Source organism: Babylonia areolata, chromosome 22 (genome assembly GCF_041734735.1).
Source record: "Babylonia areolata isolate BAREFJ2019XMU chromosome 22, ASM4173473v1, whole genome shotgun sequence".
NCBI lineage: Eukaryota > Metazoa > Mollusca > Gastropoda > Neogastropoda > Buccinidae > Babylonia > Babylonia areolata.
The window spans coordinates 34,090,215-34,109,808 of record NC_134897.1 but is presented as its reverse complement, the minus strand read 5'-3'; the positions used below and the strand labels follow the sequence as shown (position 1 = coordinate 34,109,808).

The following is a 19,594-nucleotide window of genomic DNA, read 5'->3' as shown; positions in this document are numbered from 1 at the left end:
GAACAATACAAACACGTGTTAACATACACATGCATGCACCCCCCCCCCCCCCCAACCACACATACACAGCTTATGTGTGTGTGTGTGTGCATACACATTCATATTATGTAAAGAAAAAATAAATCAAATCAAATTATGGTGCTTAGAGCCTTGCCGACCACTAAGGCCATCAAAGAAAAAGAATAAAAACAACAATTGGTGGGAATTAGAAGTACAGTACTACTTTCATGCTGCAACCAACAACCAAAACTTGCGTAAAAGCATTTTGAGATCTTCGTGCCCAGGAATATACTGAGAATCCCATTACAACAAACTCTTGATAATTTCTTTAATTCCCTTAGCACTCATGATTTCAGGTGACCTCCTTTAATCTTCAAAGCATGCAGCAACAAGAGCTAACGCTTGCATTAATCTGTACCAGGCATGCTGACAACTGAATCCGCCACTAGAAAGTGAGAATCAATATATATATATATATGCCTTATTATTCTTCTTCATTTGTGGACTGCGTTCTCATGTATGCACAAGTAGGCTTTTACATATATGACTGTTTTTACCCCCACCCTATTGGCAGTATTACTCTGTTTTCAATGGGGAATATGCCAAATTGAATCAGACAGTGCAGTCAATAAGATGATCTTTGATAATCACAGAATGAGCTCAATCAATGGCAAATTGTGTCATAAACCTAGAACTTGCATCTGGTTTCTCCAAGGTGTGCACATGTGTCATGCTTGCTGAAAAGAAAAACCCAAATGGAGTTAACTCCTAAGAGGAGGTTCGTCAACACAGTAAAATTCTCCCTGATGCATTTGACAATGTCGTAATGTCTCTGGTTCTGTAGATAACTCATATAACACTTACTCAGGCACTTTCTTCATCACATGATTGTGCACACTTCAACCTTTTTTTTTTTCTTGTTTGTTTTGTTTCTTTTTTCGAAAAATTAATCAAAATATTTATTTCTGCACTCTGACAGACTGGTGTGGACTTCTTGTTTTCATAACATATCATTGCCAGAACCCATTTCAGACAGTGCTAACCAAACGGACAATCTCAACTGTACAGATGAAGCAGGCAAACTAATGCAAGCTGCCTGAAAAATCCACCTTGGTAAAGTCTTAGCTAGCAATACACAAAAAAGCTATCCTGTACATGGTGTTGAAAAGAATCGACATACTTACATATTTAAAGTCAGTGAAAGCACTCACTTAGTCACTATTCAAAGCTGCACCGCAGTCACTGTCTTCTTTTCTTTTTTTTGTGATTCATAAATAAGGAAGACTGATAAATATCACTAACAAGTACCTGTCGGGTAAGAATGATGAAGCAATCTGAAAAATATTGACAGGTTCAGTAAAACTGCTCAGTACGGAATACTACATGAAAAAGTTCAACTGAATCAATATCCAAAGTCCACAAGAAAGGTGGAAAAGTCTCTCTTGAAAATTGTTAGTAAATACAGTCATCAGAATGGTAAGTACTTTGAGTTGTGCTGGTAATAATCACAGATTTCAAGCTGAAGCAAGATAACTCCCCAGCCAACATGATAAAGCTGCAACATGGTAAACACACAAAATATAATATTCTCTGAACCATAAGATTTTGAAAGTTGTAAGTTTTGAGTCTGAAATTTCCGAAGGAACTGTTAAAAGCAACCAACCAATCAAATCAATAATAATAATAATAATAAAAAAAGGCCAGTCTGGTTTGCTCAGAACCAGTCTGAGGATGAAAAATGATACTTGAATAAATTACATCTCTGCAACAGTCTGGTCAGTAAACCAGACTAACACCTGGGGGAGGGTGGGTGGGTGGGGTGGGTAACAATGCTGGGCAGTGTATTAAAGTTGAACTATTAACATTCTTCAGTATCAACCAATAACTGCATAAAATGATCTGAAAGTTTCCCAGTTAACTAAATGAAGCCACATCTGATCCAGAGCAAATATATTTATTAACCCCCCCCACACCCCCTGCAAAAAAAAAAAAAAAGCAAAAAAAAAAAAAGCCTGCGTTATCTGTGAACGTTGAGTGCATGTTTTTCATGTCTCTTCATGATGTCAGGTATTTTGTACACATCGGTAGCTAACAGCGCCTCGTCTCCGTAGCTCTGTGCTTTGGAGTTGATGCACATGACAAGCTGGGCTGGCTCTAAACTGGGATCACACACAATCTCATGGAATATATGGTTCATGCCGGGGTCCACTGCCCGGAACACAGTGATGTTGCTCTCAAGGAACTTGGTATAGAGGTCCACATCCTCCTTTCCCCAGCCCTCAATGCTGAGATCAAAGCCCCCTACCATCAGCATGTCTGCCCGGTACATGGTGGCAATGCCAAACCCAAACTGGCGCCAGTAACCCGCTGAGGGTTGGAAGTCTTTAGGGTTGATGATGCAGCCCTGACTCTGGCTGCAGTGGCAATGGTGCCCCTGTTCCTTGCACACGGGGCCTGGGTCGTACTGACTGAACACAATGGGAAAGTACACCTGCTGACCCAGTTTGGTGTTCAGGCGAATCCTGGTCAAAGCACTCACGGTCCACAAGATGTCAACATCAACAAAGAACAGGAGGGCGTCAGAGCCGCAGCGCTGAGCACCCAGTTCCAGGCCACGACCACGTGAAAACGCCCCCTGGGCGTGCACTATTTCTATGCGGCTGGCGCCATACCGTCGCTGATATCTCTGTAAGAGATCCACAGATCTCTGATGATCACTGTCGTCCCCTTTACTGTGATAGAGAACAACCACTAGGTGAGCTGCTTCATGTCGCCTCAGACAGACATCCTCAAAGTTCTGCATGAAGCGCACAAAGATCTTAAAACGCCCGGCGAGAGGCATGATGAAATGGATGGTCTCTGTATGCTTGTCCTGCAGCTTGCCCTTCCAGCCTTTCCCTCCGGCCACCTTCTGGAATAAGTGAAGAACGTGTTCACCCATGGAGACTTTTGGCACAAACACAGTGTCCTCCTCACGCATCTGGATTCCCAGGAACCCCTGCTGGAGGTAAGCGTGGCGTCGAACCTGCACTGTCATTTTACGCCCTTTGTGTTTGCGGTAGATGAGGAGCAGGTCAAGGATGAAGTCAGCCCCCACGAGAGGATTGACCCGTCGGTAGCCATACAGGATCTCCTTGAAGTCGATGGTGCGCCCACGCTGTCTTGCATTGCGATTCACCAGCTCCATCACCTAGGGCAAACAGAGAGCTTGTTTCACTAAAAATAATATGGCAGAGAAAAGAAAAGATGTGAGATCATGAATATGTATCATTTCCTTAATTTCACAGATACATCATTTCAAATATTACCTCTCCCCTCCTTTTCTGACTATGTCTAAAACACCTGAGTCAAGATGGACAAAACAGCTTTCTTGTTTGCTCCTCCTGATTTACTAACACACCCCTCCTATCTTTCCATCCCATTGCTGAAACAGAAATCCAAAGCATCTTTGAAGAGGTATCCTGCAAGCTTGGTCTGATACTAGCTTCTGTCTTCTAACAATGTCTTCCAACTCTATTCATAATATTATCATTATCAGCTTGTCTCTTCTCTTGGGAAATTTTCCATCTGTTTACTGATTCATTTATTCATTTTTTTAACTGCATAACATAATCCTGATCCAAATAATCTGAAGACTAGTCTGGTTTCAAATCTCAAAGACTAGCTCCTGTTTCAAATCTCTCAGTCTTTTCTACATGAAGAAAACAGGTGCCCTGAAAAGGATCAATTTCTACCGAACTCCAACAATTTACTCCATCCTTTCTAGTCTGCCTATTCTTTGATAACCATTGTACTGAACCCCCTCTTGCTCATATTCTTTCAATAAAAAAAAAAGGTTTTGTTTCAGGAAAACTCTCCTTTCTTACTCGACCAGACATGTCTGCTTCTGACATCATAGATCATTCTATCCTTTGATCCTTCTTAGTTCTTTCCTATCTTCAAGCTTATTCAGTATCAATGGCACTGCTCTCAATTGGTTCACTATCATTCTTACTGATAATGTGATATGTAGATAAATTTCAGTTCAATGGTTTTCAGTCAGTCTGTTTGATTCAAACAAAAGCGTTCTACAGGGATCTCTTTTGGGTCATGTCCTCTTGACACTTTGTGCTGCTTCCACTTCCAAGGTGATGGAACCACTGTAACATCAGTCACCACTTCCGTGCTGATGACTAAACTATTGAGAACCAACCCTTCCGTCTGTCACTGGGTGCTCAATAATCAGCCAGCAGATTGACAAACTGGATACAATTCATTCCAGCTGATGGTTGATTGTAAGGTACATATATATCTATATTGATAAAGATCACAAAGAGGTTCTAATACATTTAATCAAGTTAGTATCATATGACATCCTCCACCACAAGTGTCAGCATCCCACCATTCCCTCTACCCAGTCCTCCTCTCGTCACAAGAAGTCACTTCTCACCTGTTCTACTGCGTCGTCTAAGGCGCCACTGACAGAGCCCTCCATACCACGCCTGGGGTTGTTGTGGAACTGGGAATAGATGGGCTTGTTGAAGAACTCCCAGGAGATCACCTCCTCCCGCTTGTGGGCAGGGAAGCGGTTCAGACCCGGGCTGCCGCTAAGACGCTCCGACTCCCCCGGTTCAATGGTGTGGTGACCCTCCAACTGGTCCACCATGGCAATCTCTCGCAGCAGCTCCACCTAGGGATCAGTCAAGCAGGGTGGGTGAAGTTGGCAGGTTTTTTTAAAATAATTTTTTAATTCTTTTTTTTTTTATACTTCAGACGAGGGAAAACTAAACACAACCCTCCCATCCCCCAAACACATCTGTGTGCAGATTGCATATGCACACACGCACACAGAGACAGACAGACAGACATACGCACACACAGAGACAGACAGACACACACACACACAGCATAAAAATGAAATGTACCCATGTATTTTGCAGGTTAAAAAACAACAGAAGCCTCTCCCCACCCCTATAGCATGAACACAGACACACACAGACACATTGCACAAAAATGAAATGTATGAACATCTTTAAATGCAGGTAAGAAAACAAACAGAAGCCTCTCCCTCTCCTATAGCATGAATACACACACACACACACACACAGAGATTTAATCAATCCTGTAACCCCTAACTGGGTAAGCAGGGAGTGAATCAGAATTCAAACACATGAAAAATACCTTAGAATAACAATGATGATAAATGGCGTTTATCAAGTGCAATTCCTTAAGCAGAAACCCATTATGTATGCAGGCAGATGCCCAGCCACCCACGACTATGGCAGACTACACAGAGGCAGAGACTGATTAAAAATGGAAACTGAAAACACAACCCTCCCTACCCCTAGCAGTAAATCATGACAATGATTGAAATGGGCCCCACATTTTATGGCCCTTTCCATTGCAAAAAGACTAGGCTGGCGCTCACTGCTTACTCTTTACATATACACAAGGAGAAAAATGCACATGTACACACACACACACACTCCCGAACACTTTCGAGTCTCAGTTTCTATAGGAGGCGTCAATGCATTCAGACAAATTCTTATACGCTACACCACGTCTGCTATGCAGGTTTTGAGTGTATGTGAATTTGTGCACTGTCTATCGGAGTGAATTTCTCCTGCAGAATTTTGCCAGAGGATAACTTTCATGTTGCCATGGGTTCTTTTTCAGTGCACATTGTTTGTGCTGCACACACGGGACCTCGGATTATCATCTCATCCAAATGACTAGACGTTCAGTTTGATTTTCCAGTCAAGTTTGTCCCATTGGAAGGAAGGGCGAGACCAAGATTTGAATCCAGACCCTCGAGGGCACTGTACTCGCAGATAAGTGCCTAAACCTTCATCTTCTTCCTCTTCGTTCATGGGCTGCATCTCCCACTTTAACTTGTATACATGTACGCGAATGGACTTATACATGTATGATCGTTTCTACCCCGCCACATAGGCAGCCATACTCCATTTTCGGGGGTGTGCATGCTGGGTGTGTTCTTGTTTCCATAACTCACCAAACGCTGGCATGGCTAACAGGATCTTTAACGAACGTATTTGATCTTCTGCTTGCGTATACATGACATGGCTAACAGGATCTTTAACGAACGTACGAGGGTCATTCAATAAATAAGATGAATTTTTCGGTATAAGGACTTCTAATACAGATAGAAGCTTACTTTTTTTTAATTTTTCAACGTAGTCTCCCAGCACTGTCACACACTTTTCCCACCTGTGCACAAGCTTCCGTATTCCCTCAGCGTAAAAATCTTTGGACTGATGTCTCAGCCAGTCGCTCACAACACTTTTGACTTCATCGTCACTTTCAAACTTCGTGCCTCTCGTGAACGCTTTCAAGGGACCAAACAGGTGAAAGTCTGAAGGGGCAAGGTCTGGGCTGTAAGGGGGATGAGGGAGCAGTTCCCAGCCCAGCTAGTTGATGGTCTGCAACGTTCGGGCTGCTGTGTGAGGCCTTGCGTTGTCATGATGCAAGATGACTCCTTCTGACTGATGACCCCTGCGTTTGTTCTTTATGTCTTTCTTGACCTGCCTCAGCAGTTCACAGTAGTTGGCACTGTTCACAGTGCTTCCTTTCTCAAGGAATGAAATGGTGATTGGGCCTTGCATATCCCAAAAAACGGTGAGCATCACCTTCCTCGTGGACCGCTGGGACTTGAACTTCTTCTTCACTGGAGAGCCTACGTGCTTCCACTCCATGGACTGCTGTTTGGACTCAGGCTCATAGTGCCAAACCCATGTCTCGTCACATGTGACTACCTTCTTCAGAAACTCATCACCATCCTTCTCATAGCGGCAGAGACACTGCTGGGACAACTCGACCCTCCTCTGTTTGTGCTCTGGAGTAAGCATCTTTGGCACCCACCGGCAGCTGACCTTCGAGTAGCCAAGGTTATCATGGACAATTTTGTGTGCTGTCCCAACAGGTAAGCTCAAAGTCCTTGCAATGTCATCCACTGTTACCCTTCTGTCAGACTGAATGAGGTCATTGACTGATTCGATCACCTCAGGAGACCTCACTTCTGTAGGCCTTCCAGGCCTGTCTTCATCCTCAACACTGCTCCGTCCTTCTTTAAACAATTTAGCTCACTTGTAGACATTTTTTCGGCTGAAACTTGTGGCACCATACACAGTTGACATTCTCCTATGAATTTCAACTGGTTTGCACCCTTCAGCAACCAAAAACTTGATAACTGACCGCTGTTCAATCCTGGAGCATGCTTCTTGGTCGGCCATCTTTGTTAATCGCCAAAACTCTCAAAGTTTTTTTTAATCTGCAAAACAAATTAAATCCATGTGAAAAAGAAGTAAAACAAAAAAAAAAAGAAAAGAAAAAAAAAAAGCTTCTATCTGTATTAGAAGTCCTTATACCGAAAAATTCACCTTATTTATTGAATGACCCTCGTATTAGATCTTCTGCTTGCGTATACACATGAAGGGGGTTCAGTCACAAGCAGGTCTGCACATGTTGACCTGGGAGATCGGAAAAACCTCCACCCCTTTAACCACCAGGTGCCATTACCGGATTCGAACCTGGGACCCTCAGATTGAAAGTCCAAAGCTTTAACTGTTCGGCTATTGCACCTGTCAGTGCCTTAACTATTTTGCCACCTTCCATGATCCACCCACATGTATACACACAGACAGACAGCCGCCACACCTGTCTCTCCCACAGCTTCATGATGTCCACGGAGCGGAAGTAGTTGAAGATGCGGTACTGGTAGATGGGGTCTTTGACTGGGTGCAGCGTCATGGCACGCTCCACCTCCTTGTTCTTCAGCGTCTCTTTGAACGACCCTTTGTCCTCCTTGTAGTTTTGGTACAGGATCTGCTGCATCTGCACACACACACAACACAACATGTAGTTCTGGTACTGGATCTGCTGCATCTGCACACACACACACACACACAACATGTAGTTCTGGTACAGGATCTGCTGCATCTGCACACACACACAAAACACAACATGTAGTTCTGGTATAGGATCTGCTGCATCTGCACACACACACAACACAACATGTAGTTCTGGTACAGGATCTGCTGCATCTGCACTCACACAACTTGCAGTTCTGGTACAGGATCTGATGCATCTGCACACACACACAACATGTAGTTCTGGTAAAGGATCTGCTGCATCTGCACACACACACACACACAACTTGTAGTTCTGGTACAGGATCTGCTGCATCTGTACACACACACACACAACATGTAGCTCTGGTACAGGATCTGCAGCATCTGCACATACACAACATGTAGTTCTGGAACAAAATCTGCTGCATCTGTACACACACAACATGTAGTTCTGGTATAGAATCTACTGCATCTGCACATACACACCCAACACAACATAGTGGTGTGAATCACCAAAGTGACTTGTTGCAATTTGTTGGCCAGCTGTTATCATAAATTACCTTTCTTTCTTTTTTTTTTTTTTTTGGTCTGCAATTCAGTCATTCAAAAATCATTCTTTCAGTGATCTAATCTCTAAAGTCTGATTCTGATGAGGCACTGAATTGCTCCTTCCCTCTCTCTCTTTGACCTGTGTAATCTGCTCTTCTGCATTAATAACTAACACATGAAGGATTTTTAGGTATCAGCTGGTCTGCACACACACACACACACACACACACACACATATACTGTCCCACATATACATATACTGAAGATCAGAGAAAAAGTCCACCCCTGACCTTCTCAGGCATTGCTGGAACCAATTACAAACCTCACACTTTTGCTTGGTATAAAAATGTCACCACGCACTCCGCTGTAGTAACCATCATTTTCACACACTTACACACTCCCTCCCTCTTCAATATTCTATCAAACTTTCAAAGATACAGTAGACCCAGTCTTAATCATCATTTTCAAACCTTATCCTTCTTAGTCTTAGTGAAAAATTTAATGTGAGTAAATATCACACTGTGTGAGGACTGAGATGGGGAGATTGTAGAAGATGGGAAGAGAAAATGGGAGGGGCAGGGTGGAAGGGGGCAGGGTGGGGAGATATTCAGGTCAGATAGGAAGAGAGAGAATGTGTGTGACATACAGTCAGTTTGAGTTCAGGATCGAAAAAGAAAAGGAGGAGGTGAGTGGAGGGGGAGGAATTATTACATTCTTTTTTTTTTCGTGAACAGCCCAAAATACTGTGTGTGTGCACCGTTTGGCATGTTCCACATAATGAATGACTGGAAGGAAATCAACCACGGCCAGAATTGCATACTGACATAGGTGGAGGCAATGCCACAGTGGGGGGGGGGGGGGGGGGGGGGGGGGGGAGATAAGGAAATGGGCCAATCAAAAACTGAGAATGTGTTTATCATTTTTTGATAAAAGAAAAGGATGGGTTGTGGGTGGGGGAAGTGGTCATTTAACTGCTCAGCTCAGCTTACTCAAACTAGTCAAAGTGACAGACACTCTGAAGAAGTTGCGACCAAACACACACACACACAGAGAAAAAATAAGCAGCAGCATCACCGACACAGTGACAGTGACACAAGGATGTGTATGACTAAGTGTGTGTGCACATCATATTTTGTCTAAGGACAGCATGGCATGCAGTTTCGAATCACAAATCCTGAATATTGAGCAACTGTTTTAACATAACTTTACTTCATATACATCCCTTTAGCTATATTTCTGGAATGTTGATATATATATGTACATATGTTGTGCTCAATAGTGGTAATTTGTGCATTATGGTAATGTGCAATAGTTTTCTACCCATTACTGGTAAGTTTTCTGCATTATTGGTAATGGGCAAGCATTCAACTTTGCGAATTACCGGTAGTCGGCACACAGTGAGCAAGAGATAACCAAGTCAACTCCGATTCTTTTGGCATGCTGAGTTCAGTCGGCAAGAGATATTTGTTCAGCATTTGGCATTTAATGATTTATGGTCTGTCACCATGAAAAAGTCAAGAAATGAAGCTGGTGTTTGAATAAGAAGTAAAAATGAAAATGATCATATCTTACTCATTAGGGTGTGTGTGTGTATATATATATATATATCTTTTTTAACATATTTTAATATTTATTTTTACATGTAAATATATGATAGCTAATGGCTGTGTGTGTGTGTGTGTGTGTGTGTGTGTGTGTGTGTGTGTGTGTGGTTTAAAACACCATATACTGTACACGATATATATATATATATATATATATATATATATATATATATATATATATATATATGCAAATGTACAATTGCATACATGTATGACAGATTAGTAACACACACACACACACACATACACTCACTCACACATGCTAATGAAAAAAAAAAAAAAACGAAAAAAAAAAAGAAAAAAGACGGTCTCAGTTTGGCACTTTCTAGTTTCTATTCATGCTGCCAAAACTGTCTCCATATAATTTACTGTAGTTTACATCTAGAGGGACAGGGAGAAGGCAAGTTTTCATAAATTAGTAGCAACTGTTACTGCTGCTACCTCCACCCATACCACTTGCCTTCAACTTTTTTATCCTTGTAACAACACCCCTCTGCTCCCCCCCCCCCCCCCCCACCGCCCCCTCTGGTGTGTGTGTGCGTGTGTGTGTGTGTGTGTGTGTGCGTGTGTGTGTGAGTGTGTTTGGTGCGCTGAACCGGGAATGTGTCTGTGTACAGTATATATTACACGTCTAAACGACCTTGCTGTGAACAAACCGGAGAGAATAATGTGACCAGTTTGACAGAGTGAAATTTATCAGTATTCACCCTGGGAGATGGATACCTCTACCACCAACAGACAAAGAGCCATGCTAACAAGCTGCTCACTGAGACAGGTCTTTGTTGACTCAAAATGAGGGTCAGGACTGAAATGAGACAGGAGTGTTTCAGTGTGTTCACTTTACAACAGCTCTGCTGATAGTACTGAGCAGAAATTAAATAGTTGTAGTGTGAGATGAACATTGTGCTTGTGTACTCCTCTGTTCTTACAGAAGCTGACATGACCACGATAAAAACAGACATAAAAAAAAGAAAAGAAACACACACACACACACACACACACATATATATACACACATACATACACAACACACACACATCTGTTACATGGCTACCAACTGACCTGATCTGATGGAAGATCTGTGTTTGTCAGTTCACAAAGTTTTAAAGAAAACCTGCCTTTGTACACTCTGAAATTTTCAAAGCAAGACATGAATGTGTGTGTGTGTGTGTGTGTGTGTGTGTGTGTGTGTGTGTGTGTGTGTGTGTGTGTGTGCACTTTTATCTCCTGAACATTTTGAACTTTGGAACTCTGCCTTCCTGTAGTTTATAATGGGAAGGGCTCCCATGTTTGGTTCCATTCACGTCAGAACAGACTGACAATTGCACCTCCCCCCACCCCAACCAGTCTGCTACCCTTCCCACCCCCATACCCCATACCTGCAAGCATCTGAGCTAGCAGACCTGAATGCACTCTGTTGATTTCTGTCACACTGAAAACGCAGTCTGGGATAATGACAACTGTGTGACAGCTTTCTTGCCCATACCGAGACCTAGATCTTTTGTGGCGCTTCCATTCATGTCAGCACGGCCCACTTCACTGAGTGCCAGATGGAGCAATGTTAGCTTGCCAAAAACAGCTAGTTCAAAAACCCTGGGTGTGTAATATTGACTGGCCTCTGAGTGTGTTGTCATTCAGATGGGGATCCCTGCAATGTAAAGAAAGCCAGCTGTTCTGGGTGCTTGTGTCTGCACATAGAACTGTTATTTGTTGGGGTTGAGGTTCACCTGAATAGAACCAGCTGACTGATGTGTTCTTCTCTTCAGCCTGCCCACTTCTCCTTCGCTCTGCTGCCCCCTCTGCCTTTTACAACATCATTATCAATTCTATCAGTAACAAAAAACAAACAAACCAATAACAAACAAAAAACCCAACCAAAAAAACAAAACAAAACAACCCCCCCAAAAAAAAACACACACACCACACTGGACACTAACTGTTAATATATATAACATACTATGACATCAGAGGGACATGCATTCAAGTATACCTGTGTGTGTTATTGTGCAATCATTATAGATTTCTGAAGTGCATTCTGCCAGCATTTTGTAGAATTTATACTCGTCACTACCTTTTACTGTTTGAGTTTCTTTGCCTGCAGTTTGCAGCACTACTTTTATGTTGCTTTGTTCTTGTTTTTAATTTTTTGTTTTGAAGCAATGTCACAAATACAATAATAATATGTGAAAAACAGTACAAAAGTATGATATGAAGTGGTGGAGAACGGATTCCAGTGGAAAGTAAACCCAGTGGGTTTTTTTTTTTTTGTGTGTGTGTGTGTGTGTGTGTGTGTGTGTGTGTGTGTTCTTAGCTTACTTCAAAAGCATGACTTTCATACAAAAATAGAGATCAACATAAATCAATGATGTACAAATTAAGTTATGCTATTCAACATGCTCAGCTGCAATGAATATTATCCATTCTGTCATTTTGAATGGAGGGAGTGAATTATTTTTTTTCTTAAAAACTAAAAAACAACAACTACAAAATCTGTACAAGTCCATCAATCATAACAGAACTGATAATGATCACATATTTACATGTGATTTCTCTGGGTAAGCAAGGTCATTAAGGCACCCGATCTGCATTCAACTATGGACACAGAACTTGAGTTATTAAACTGTACCATAAATTCACTTCATTTAAGACTATGGCTTTGCCAGTTTAAAAAAAAAAAAAAAAAAAAAAAAAAAAAAAAAAGTGGGGGTGGGGGAACAAAAAGTGGGGACCTGTCTGGCAAACTTCTTCAGCAGAATTTTATCTAAAAAAATTGGCATGCAAATATATATGAATACTAAAACACACACACTCACACACACACACACACACACACACACAATTAACCTGTTGGATTTTGGTAGGCAGTGTTTGGTCAAGTTTTTCACTGTATACATTTTGGCTTGGTACGACCACACCTTTGGTCGAGGTCAGAGTGGAAACATGCAGGGGGTACATTTACAGCCTGAGAATGTGAGAGGTTTTTATTTTTTTTTTTCCCAAGCAAGTGCTTATCAAGCCACTGACTGCAGTGAGCTGGCTTCAGACCATGATCAGGCAAACAAGTTACCACACTCCACTGACAAGGAAGTCCTGAGTAAACCAACCCAATAGTGGAAAAACCAAGTCCAAAAGCTTGTCAAACGACTGTGGTATACAGTTTCCTCTTCTCTCTTCCATACCTATACAGGACATGTGTTTAAATTCTGACTTTTATAACTCCTTCCCTCTGGTCTCCAACCACCTCCATCTTTCAACCTCATGCAGCACACACCATCCCTCCCCCATTGAGAACAGATGTCTTGGAGTTGAGTTTACGGATAAGATCAAGATATATGTATTTAAACCAGATCTGAAGAATTCTAATGTCTCCATGTTCTAACTTCTAGACCTCTGGGCAATTTGTTCCAAGCAGAAGGAGCCCAGTAGTAAGAAAAGGATCTCTCCGGACACAGGTTTTAAGCTCTTTTATTAATAAGAGTGAAAGAATCTTTCTACTGTAGAGTATAGAAGTGCACACACCAAGAAAAGGGTTTGCAACGCCATTACCAAACTTAACAAACTGAACTCTCTGACACTTATGGTCGTAAAAATAAACTGTGTGTGAACCTGTGTTGCTGTTGCCAACAACTCAGCGATCAACACATGCAGACATTAACACACAAAGACACATTTCAAGTTTCTTTAAACCCACCCCACAGAGACATCTTGGTCTTCTTTTATCGAAACTTTTTTGGGAGTGGTTCAGTGGGAACCCCTTTCACTTTATTTACACAAGTATTGTATGCTTGCACACACTGTAAACATACTCTGGGAAATGGAGAATGGTAATGGTATGCACACTGCAAGTAAACTCAGGGCAGAGTTGAATTTAACATCATATTAATGAACACCCTTAAGGTGAAGTTGTTCTGGGCTTGGGTCTTGGTTCTGTGAAAGCTGCGATGAATTTTTAACTGCAGCACACACACACTCACACACAGAACAAATGAATGAACGACTGAACAATCAGAATTTCATTTAAAGAGGGTAAGGGAATAAGCATTATTGCTTGTTCACAAATGGCCCTATGGGCAAATTTGAACACACACAGACACACAAAAGCATGTACATCACATAATTATATATATATATATATATATATAACTTACATGCAGTTGAACATGTATCCCACCACTATGCCTGCACATTTTCCATTTTCGTAATATATATGGTATATAATTATGAATGCTTGTTTCTCAAAGGAAACCTTTACACCACCATGGGCGGTTTCTCACAACCTATAAATCATTAAACGTTGGGGGTTGCATGACTGGTTTCTTTCTCCCATAACTGTACCTGATTCAGCGACTGAATATATTAACATCGGAAAGAACATTCAGCACAAGATTCCCACCACTCAACAGAAAAAAAAACAAGTTAAAACCAAAGCAGACACTCCCAAACATTTAGGATTCCACGCAAGTTTCATGGCGGGTGCTGTATTTTGCTTGATGTGTGTGTGTGTGTGTGTGTCACTAACAACAATTTTTTTTTTATTCAGTTCATCCTGCATGGCAGTTTTCAAAAACAGAAGAAAATGTAAATGCACTCTTTTTTTTAAATTTTTATTTTATTTTTTAAATCATCACCTTTCTACTTTTCCAACAGTCTGAAGCAAAGTGTATACATTTAGATCATACAAGATGACTCAAGAGAAAAACAACAACAAACAAACAAACAAAAAAACAACCCACAAAAAACAACCAATTAAAAAGCTATTAACTAAGCAAACTGAATCAAATACCACTTGCCTACATTCTGATCTGTTTTGTTTACATCTGTTCTGCACCTAACCCTTTTACTCCTGTTGTCTTGTGCAGTGGGAACAGAGTCAATTCTAAATTCAATGCAGCTCTGATTATATAATTAAATAATAATTAGAAATGATCACGACAGCAGCAAAATAACAGGGGTGGTAATAACCAGCTCTGGTGCACCTGGAGCCAGATCACACCTTCCCCCCTCCTGGTTAAATAAGCTGGACTGGCTTGACTCTACCTACCATGCACAGAGCTGAACAAAGACTGTGACTGCAGATCTGTCATCATAAATCATCATAATAAACCATATCATGACATCTGTGGTTTTTGCACCTTCCTATCTTCAGGAACTTCCTCTTCTTCTCACTCCTCAATTTCTCCTCTCTTCTTCACTCTTGACTTTCTGATATATATATATATATATATATATATATATATATATATATATATATATATATATATATATATATGTACATACACAATCTCTATACATATGTGTGTGCATGCGCGCATGTGTGTGTGTGTGTGTGTAATCAAAGCAAGAAACACATAGGGTCATGTCTTTTCCTCACATTGCTCCAGTCATCTGCAACAAACTTGCTTTTTCTGTCCACCATGTACTGCCTCGGCTATAAAACTCTCCTCTTCCATATAGCTCTACAACAACAACAACAACAACAAAAATTAGAAATCCTGTTCACTTTTGACTTTATGCGTTTGCAAGTACACATTTGTATTTGTGCTATTTTTTTCTCATGTGTGTGTGTATGCATGTGCACACATGTACATGTGCCACACCAGTGTGTATTCACATTACAGCACAGGTGTGTACATCTGTAAAGTATTATATATTATATACCAACTCATCAAGTCACTATGAATTTTTCTCGTCTTTCATTCATGCTAATTGCAGACTGTACATCTTAACAGCAGTTCAAGTGTATTATACACACACACATTATATATATATATATATATATATATATATATATATATATATATATATATATATGTATGTATGTATGTGTGTATGTATATATATATATATATATATATATATATATATATATATATAAAATATGTGTGTGTGTGGTTGAGAGACAGGGAGACTTTGTGCCCACAAAACAGTATAACAATGTGAATGTGTACACGTGCATGCATGTATGCAGTTGGTGGGTGCACCCGTGCACATGTGTGAGCAGTAAAAACAAAAAAACAAACAAACAAAAAACCCCCAAAACAAACAAACAGAAAAACCCCCAACAACCTCATACAATAATGTGAATGTGTATCACTACATGTAAAAAAAACCAAACCCCCCCCAAAAAAAAACAACCCAACAACTTCATACAATAATGTGTATCAGTATCAGTAGCTTAAGGAGGCGTCACTGCGTTCGGACAAATCCATATACGCTACACCACATCTGCCAAGCAGATGCCTGACCAGCAGCGTAACCCAACACGCTTAGTCAGGCCTTGAGAAAAAAAAAAAAAAAAATGTGGATGTGTATCACTATAGTATTAAGTATTATATCTTAAGTGCAGAGCAACAGGGTGGAGTGAGAGAGTCAACCAACCATGGAGGACCTTCCCTCTCTCTCCTTGTGCCTTCCCTCCATGACAGCAGCCAGAAACCAGCAAACAGATCCCCCCACCCCCCAACCTCCCCCCCTCCAGACTTCTAAGGAGCAGGCAGGGTTGTAAGTCTCCACCCAGGAATTCCCTAAAGCGTGACTGGGCGTGTCTGGTCTGGTGACTTTACCTGCGTACATTTACTTTGAAAGCAGAACCGTCAAGCATGAAAAATTCACCAGGCCAAAGGTGACACACCACCGCTTACTTTTTCACCGCTTATCATTTTATTTTTAATATTTCTGGTGGGTCTTTGAGTGTATTTCAGTTTTAATAAATGTCACTGACATTGATCCCGTCTGCATAAATAATGACGAACAGACAGACAGAACGACTAATGACAGCATGTCAGAATATAAATGTTTGAGAATAAGAAGAAGAAGGGGAAAAAGGGACAAAATATCATACTTTGTGATGAGTTTTTCTAGTCAAATAAACTCAGATAAATAGTACATAAAACAAATAAATAACACATGCAGATTTAACCATATATATATATATATATATATATATATATATGTGTGTGTGTGTGTGTGCGTGTGTGTGCGTGTGCATATTTAACCACACTCAGTTAAGTTATATATGTGATATCTGAAGCAGCACATACTTAGTTAAACACCTTAAGACAAAAGTATATAAGTATATATGCAGAAACAGAAAGGATGAAATAACATGAGAAAACAAGAGAGAGAAAGAGGGAGAGATAGAGAGAATGGAGCAGAAAAAGACGGAAGCAGACTCTGAGACTGACCAGTAAATCCTGCAAGAAACCTGTTTATAGAGTAAAACCCCACAAATAACCCATTCATGAAATACAGTAAAACCCCACAAGTATTCTGTTTATACAGTAAAACTCCACAAGTATTCCGTTTATACAGTAAAACTCCACAAGTAATCCATTATTACTACTGTAAAACTGTTTCTGAGAATCAGAGATCTGTGTCTAAATTTTCTAGAATGACCAGAGGATGCAATGCAGCTAATATTCAAGTCCAACAGTTTTGAGCAAGAAAGTGCTGTAAATGTGACAGTGACAATGAACATCTGTGGTGGTAAGCTATGAACAAAGCCCTTCAGTTTGTTCTTGAAAGTCTGCGAAGTGGAAAAGAATGCTCATCAACTAAAATGAACAAAACCAGTTTGAAAATACCTGCTTTTTTTTTCCATGTCATTTTTCTCTCTTGACAGAATGACCTTAAGAAGTAGAGAGAGACAGAGAGAGAGAGAGAGAGAGAGAGAGAGAGAGAGAGAATAGAAGGTGTGAAATATTTGTCACTGTGAAGACTTCATTTTCATTTACATCCAGTGCAATGTCTTCAAAGTACAGGAGTGTTTTAAACTGTAACATGATGATATCGAGTGATTAATTGTTTGTTCATTTTCATCATATCCAATTAACTACTTTAAACTTGACCTGGAAAAATGTTGTTGTTTGTTTTTTTTTAAGAGGAATAAGTGGACACATCTAAGTTATGCAAATATGCAGGGTTTTTCAGCATCCATGGAAGACTTTCTTTTCTTTTCTTTCCTTTTTCTTTCTCTCTCTTTTCTTTTTAAAATATATCAACCCACTTATTTCTGATTCTAGTTTCAATGTCCCATTCATCTCAGTGAGAAGGGGGCAAATGTTCTATTGTGTTTGTGTGGGTCAGGATATTTGTCCAAATTGTTTTCCATGTGGCGGTACAAACCTCCATTCATGGGAGACTATCACTGGACCATGGTGGTAGTCTTTACTTCAGCCGTTCATGGGTCATATGCTCACTCTATCTGGCTCCGAAGCTATCATCATTTGGGGACTTAGCTCGTGGTGTCCTGTGTATGCTGGATCAGAAAAGAGACCACTGACAACCACCAGTGACCTTGGCAGCAGTGCAGGGTGTCCTCTGGCATGTGGCCACACAACAACCCAACAATGATAAGCCCTCCTGTTGAAGTTACACCACTGAAGTAGCACAGGTAACGGGACAGCAAAACAACCCCCCCTCTGAAAAAAAAAAGAAAAAAAGCACAACAAAAAATTGCCACACATGATTATTGTGGTGGTGAATGAAGTCACTCATCCCTAAAATCCACACTTGGATTCGGTGATGTGGGTCAAAAGCCTTCAAAGCCTGGGATTGGGTGGGAGTGAGGTCAGGGGTTTCTGCCCCCATTGCCATCCATACCATGCCTTTGAACTAGCCAATATTATCATGCTTTTGAACTAGCGCAGCAAGAGGAAGCATAAAAAAAAGAAGAAAAAAGAAAAAGAAAAAAAAAAGCCAGAGCTGCTCCTCCTCCTTCCTTGATCCATGCCCCACTTCTCTCTCACTTCCCTTCTGCTCCTCTCTTTCCCTCACTTCCTGTAATCCTTTCAGATCCCTGCCTTGCCTCTCTTTCCCCCTTCTGTTACAACACTGTTCTACATTCCCCCCTTCTCAACCCCCCCCCCCCCTAACTCTCCACCCTGCCTCCTTCCTCCCAAGTCTCTCGATCTGGAACAATCTCTCCATAACCCCAAACCTACAGTTCCTTTCTGCATAACCACCAAGCCATCATACAGAATACTTTAATTATCTCAAGAAGAGAAATAATTAATCAATTACAAGTAGATTTTTTGTGTGCAGGGGGGTGGGGGTGGGGTTGAAGTGATGCAACCACATTCCGATTCTCTAACTAGGTCACAGTAGGTGCAAAAACCAAAGCCAGATCACCCACTGCCCTAAAGTTGGTCAGTAAAATCACACTGGTCAACATAAAAAAAGAAAGAAAGAAAAGTGCCTTGCAGAATGTAAGAGCCAAATATGTACAGTTTAAAAGCACAGAATCAAAGAAAACCACGCAAGTGTGTATGTTTGATTAAACTGCCTGATAAATAATTAATATATATAACTATGGGCTAAGATCTGGGGATAAAAACAATTGACACAGTGCTCTTCTATCCACTGTGAGTTCATCACCAAAAAGTGCAGTGACATGGTTCTCTGAACAGTAAAAAATTGTGATAATATTCAATCAGTTGTGTGACAATGTGTTTTTAATTTGAAACAAAATCTTATTCACAAATACTTACTTTGTGATGGCATTCTCCTAAAAGAACCCTTCATTTCAAGCCTGAAATAAGAATAGTTTTCCTTTAGAAATGATCAGCTGAACCCTGAGGTGAACACCCCAACTGT

At 40.8% G+C, this 19,594-nt stretch overlaps 1 protein-coding gene across 1 annotated transcript in view; it reads right to left on the bottom strand.

Annotated features, from left to right (window-relative positions):
- Positions 1-2,017: 2,017 nt before the first annotated feature.
- Positions 2,018-19,594, bottom strand: part of LOC143297025 (chondroitin sulfate synthase 1-like) — a 38,131-nt gene continuing 20,554 nt past the window's right edge. The window contains exons 2-4 of the mRNA XM_076609173.1: positions 7,654-7,830; positions 4,430-4,669; positions 2,018-3,190 (exon numbers count right to left, since the gene is read on the bottom strand). Coding sequence (XP_076465288.1) covers positions 2,018-3,190; positions 4,430-4,669; positions 7,654-7,830 — 1,590 coding nt within the window. The remainder of the gene's footprint in view (positions 3,191-4,429; positions 4,670-7,653; positions 7,831-19,594) is intronic.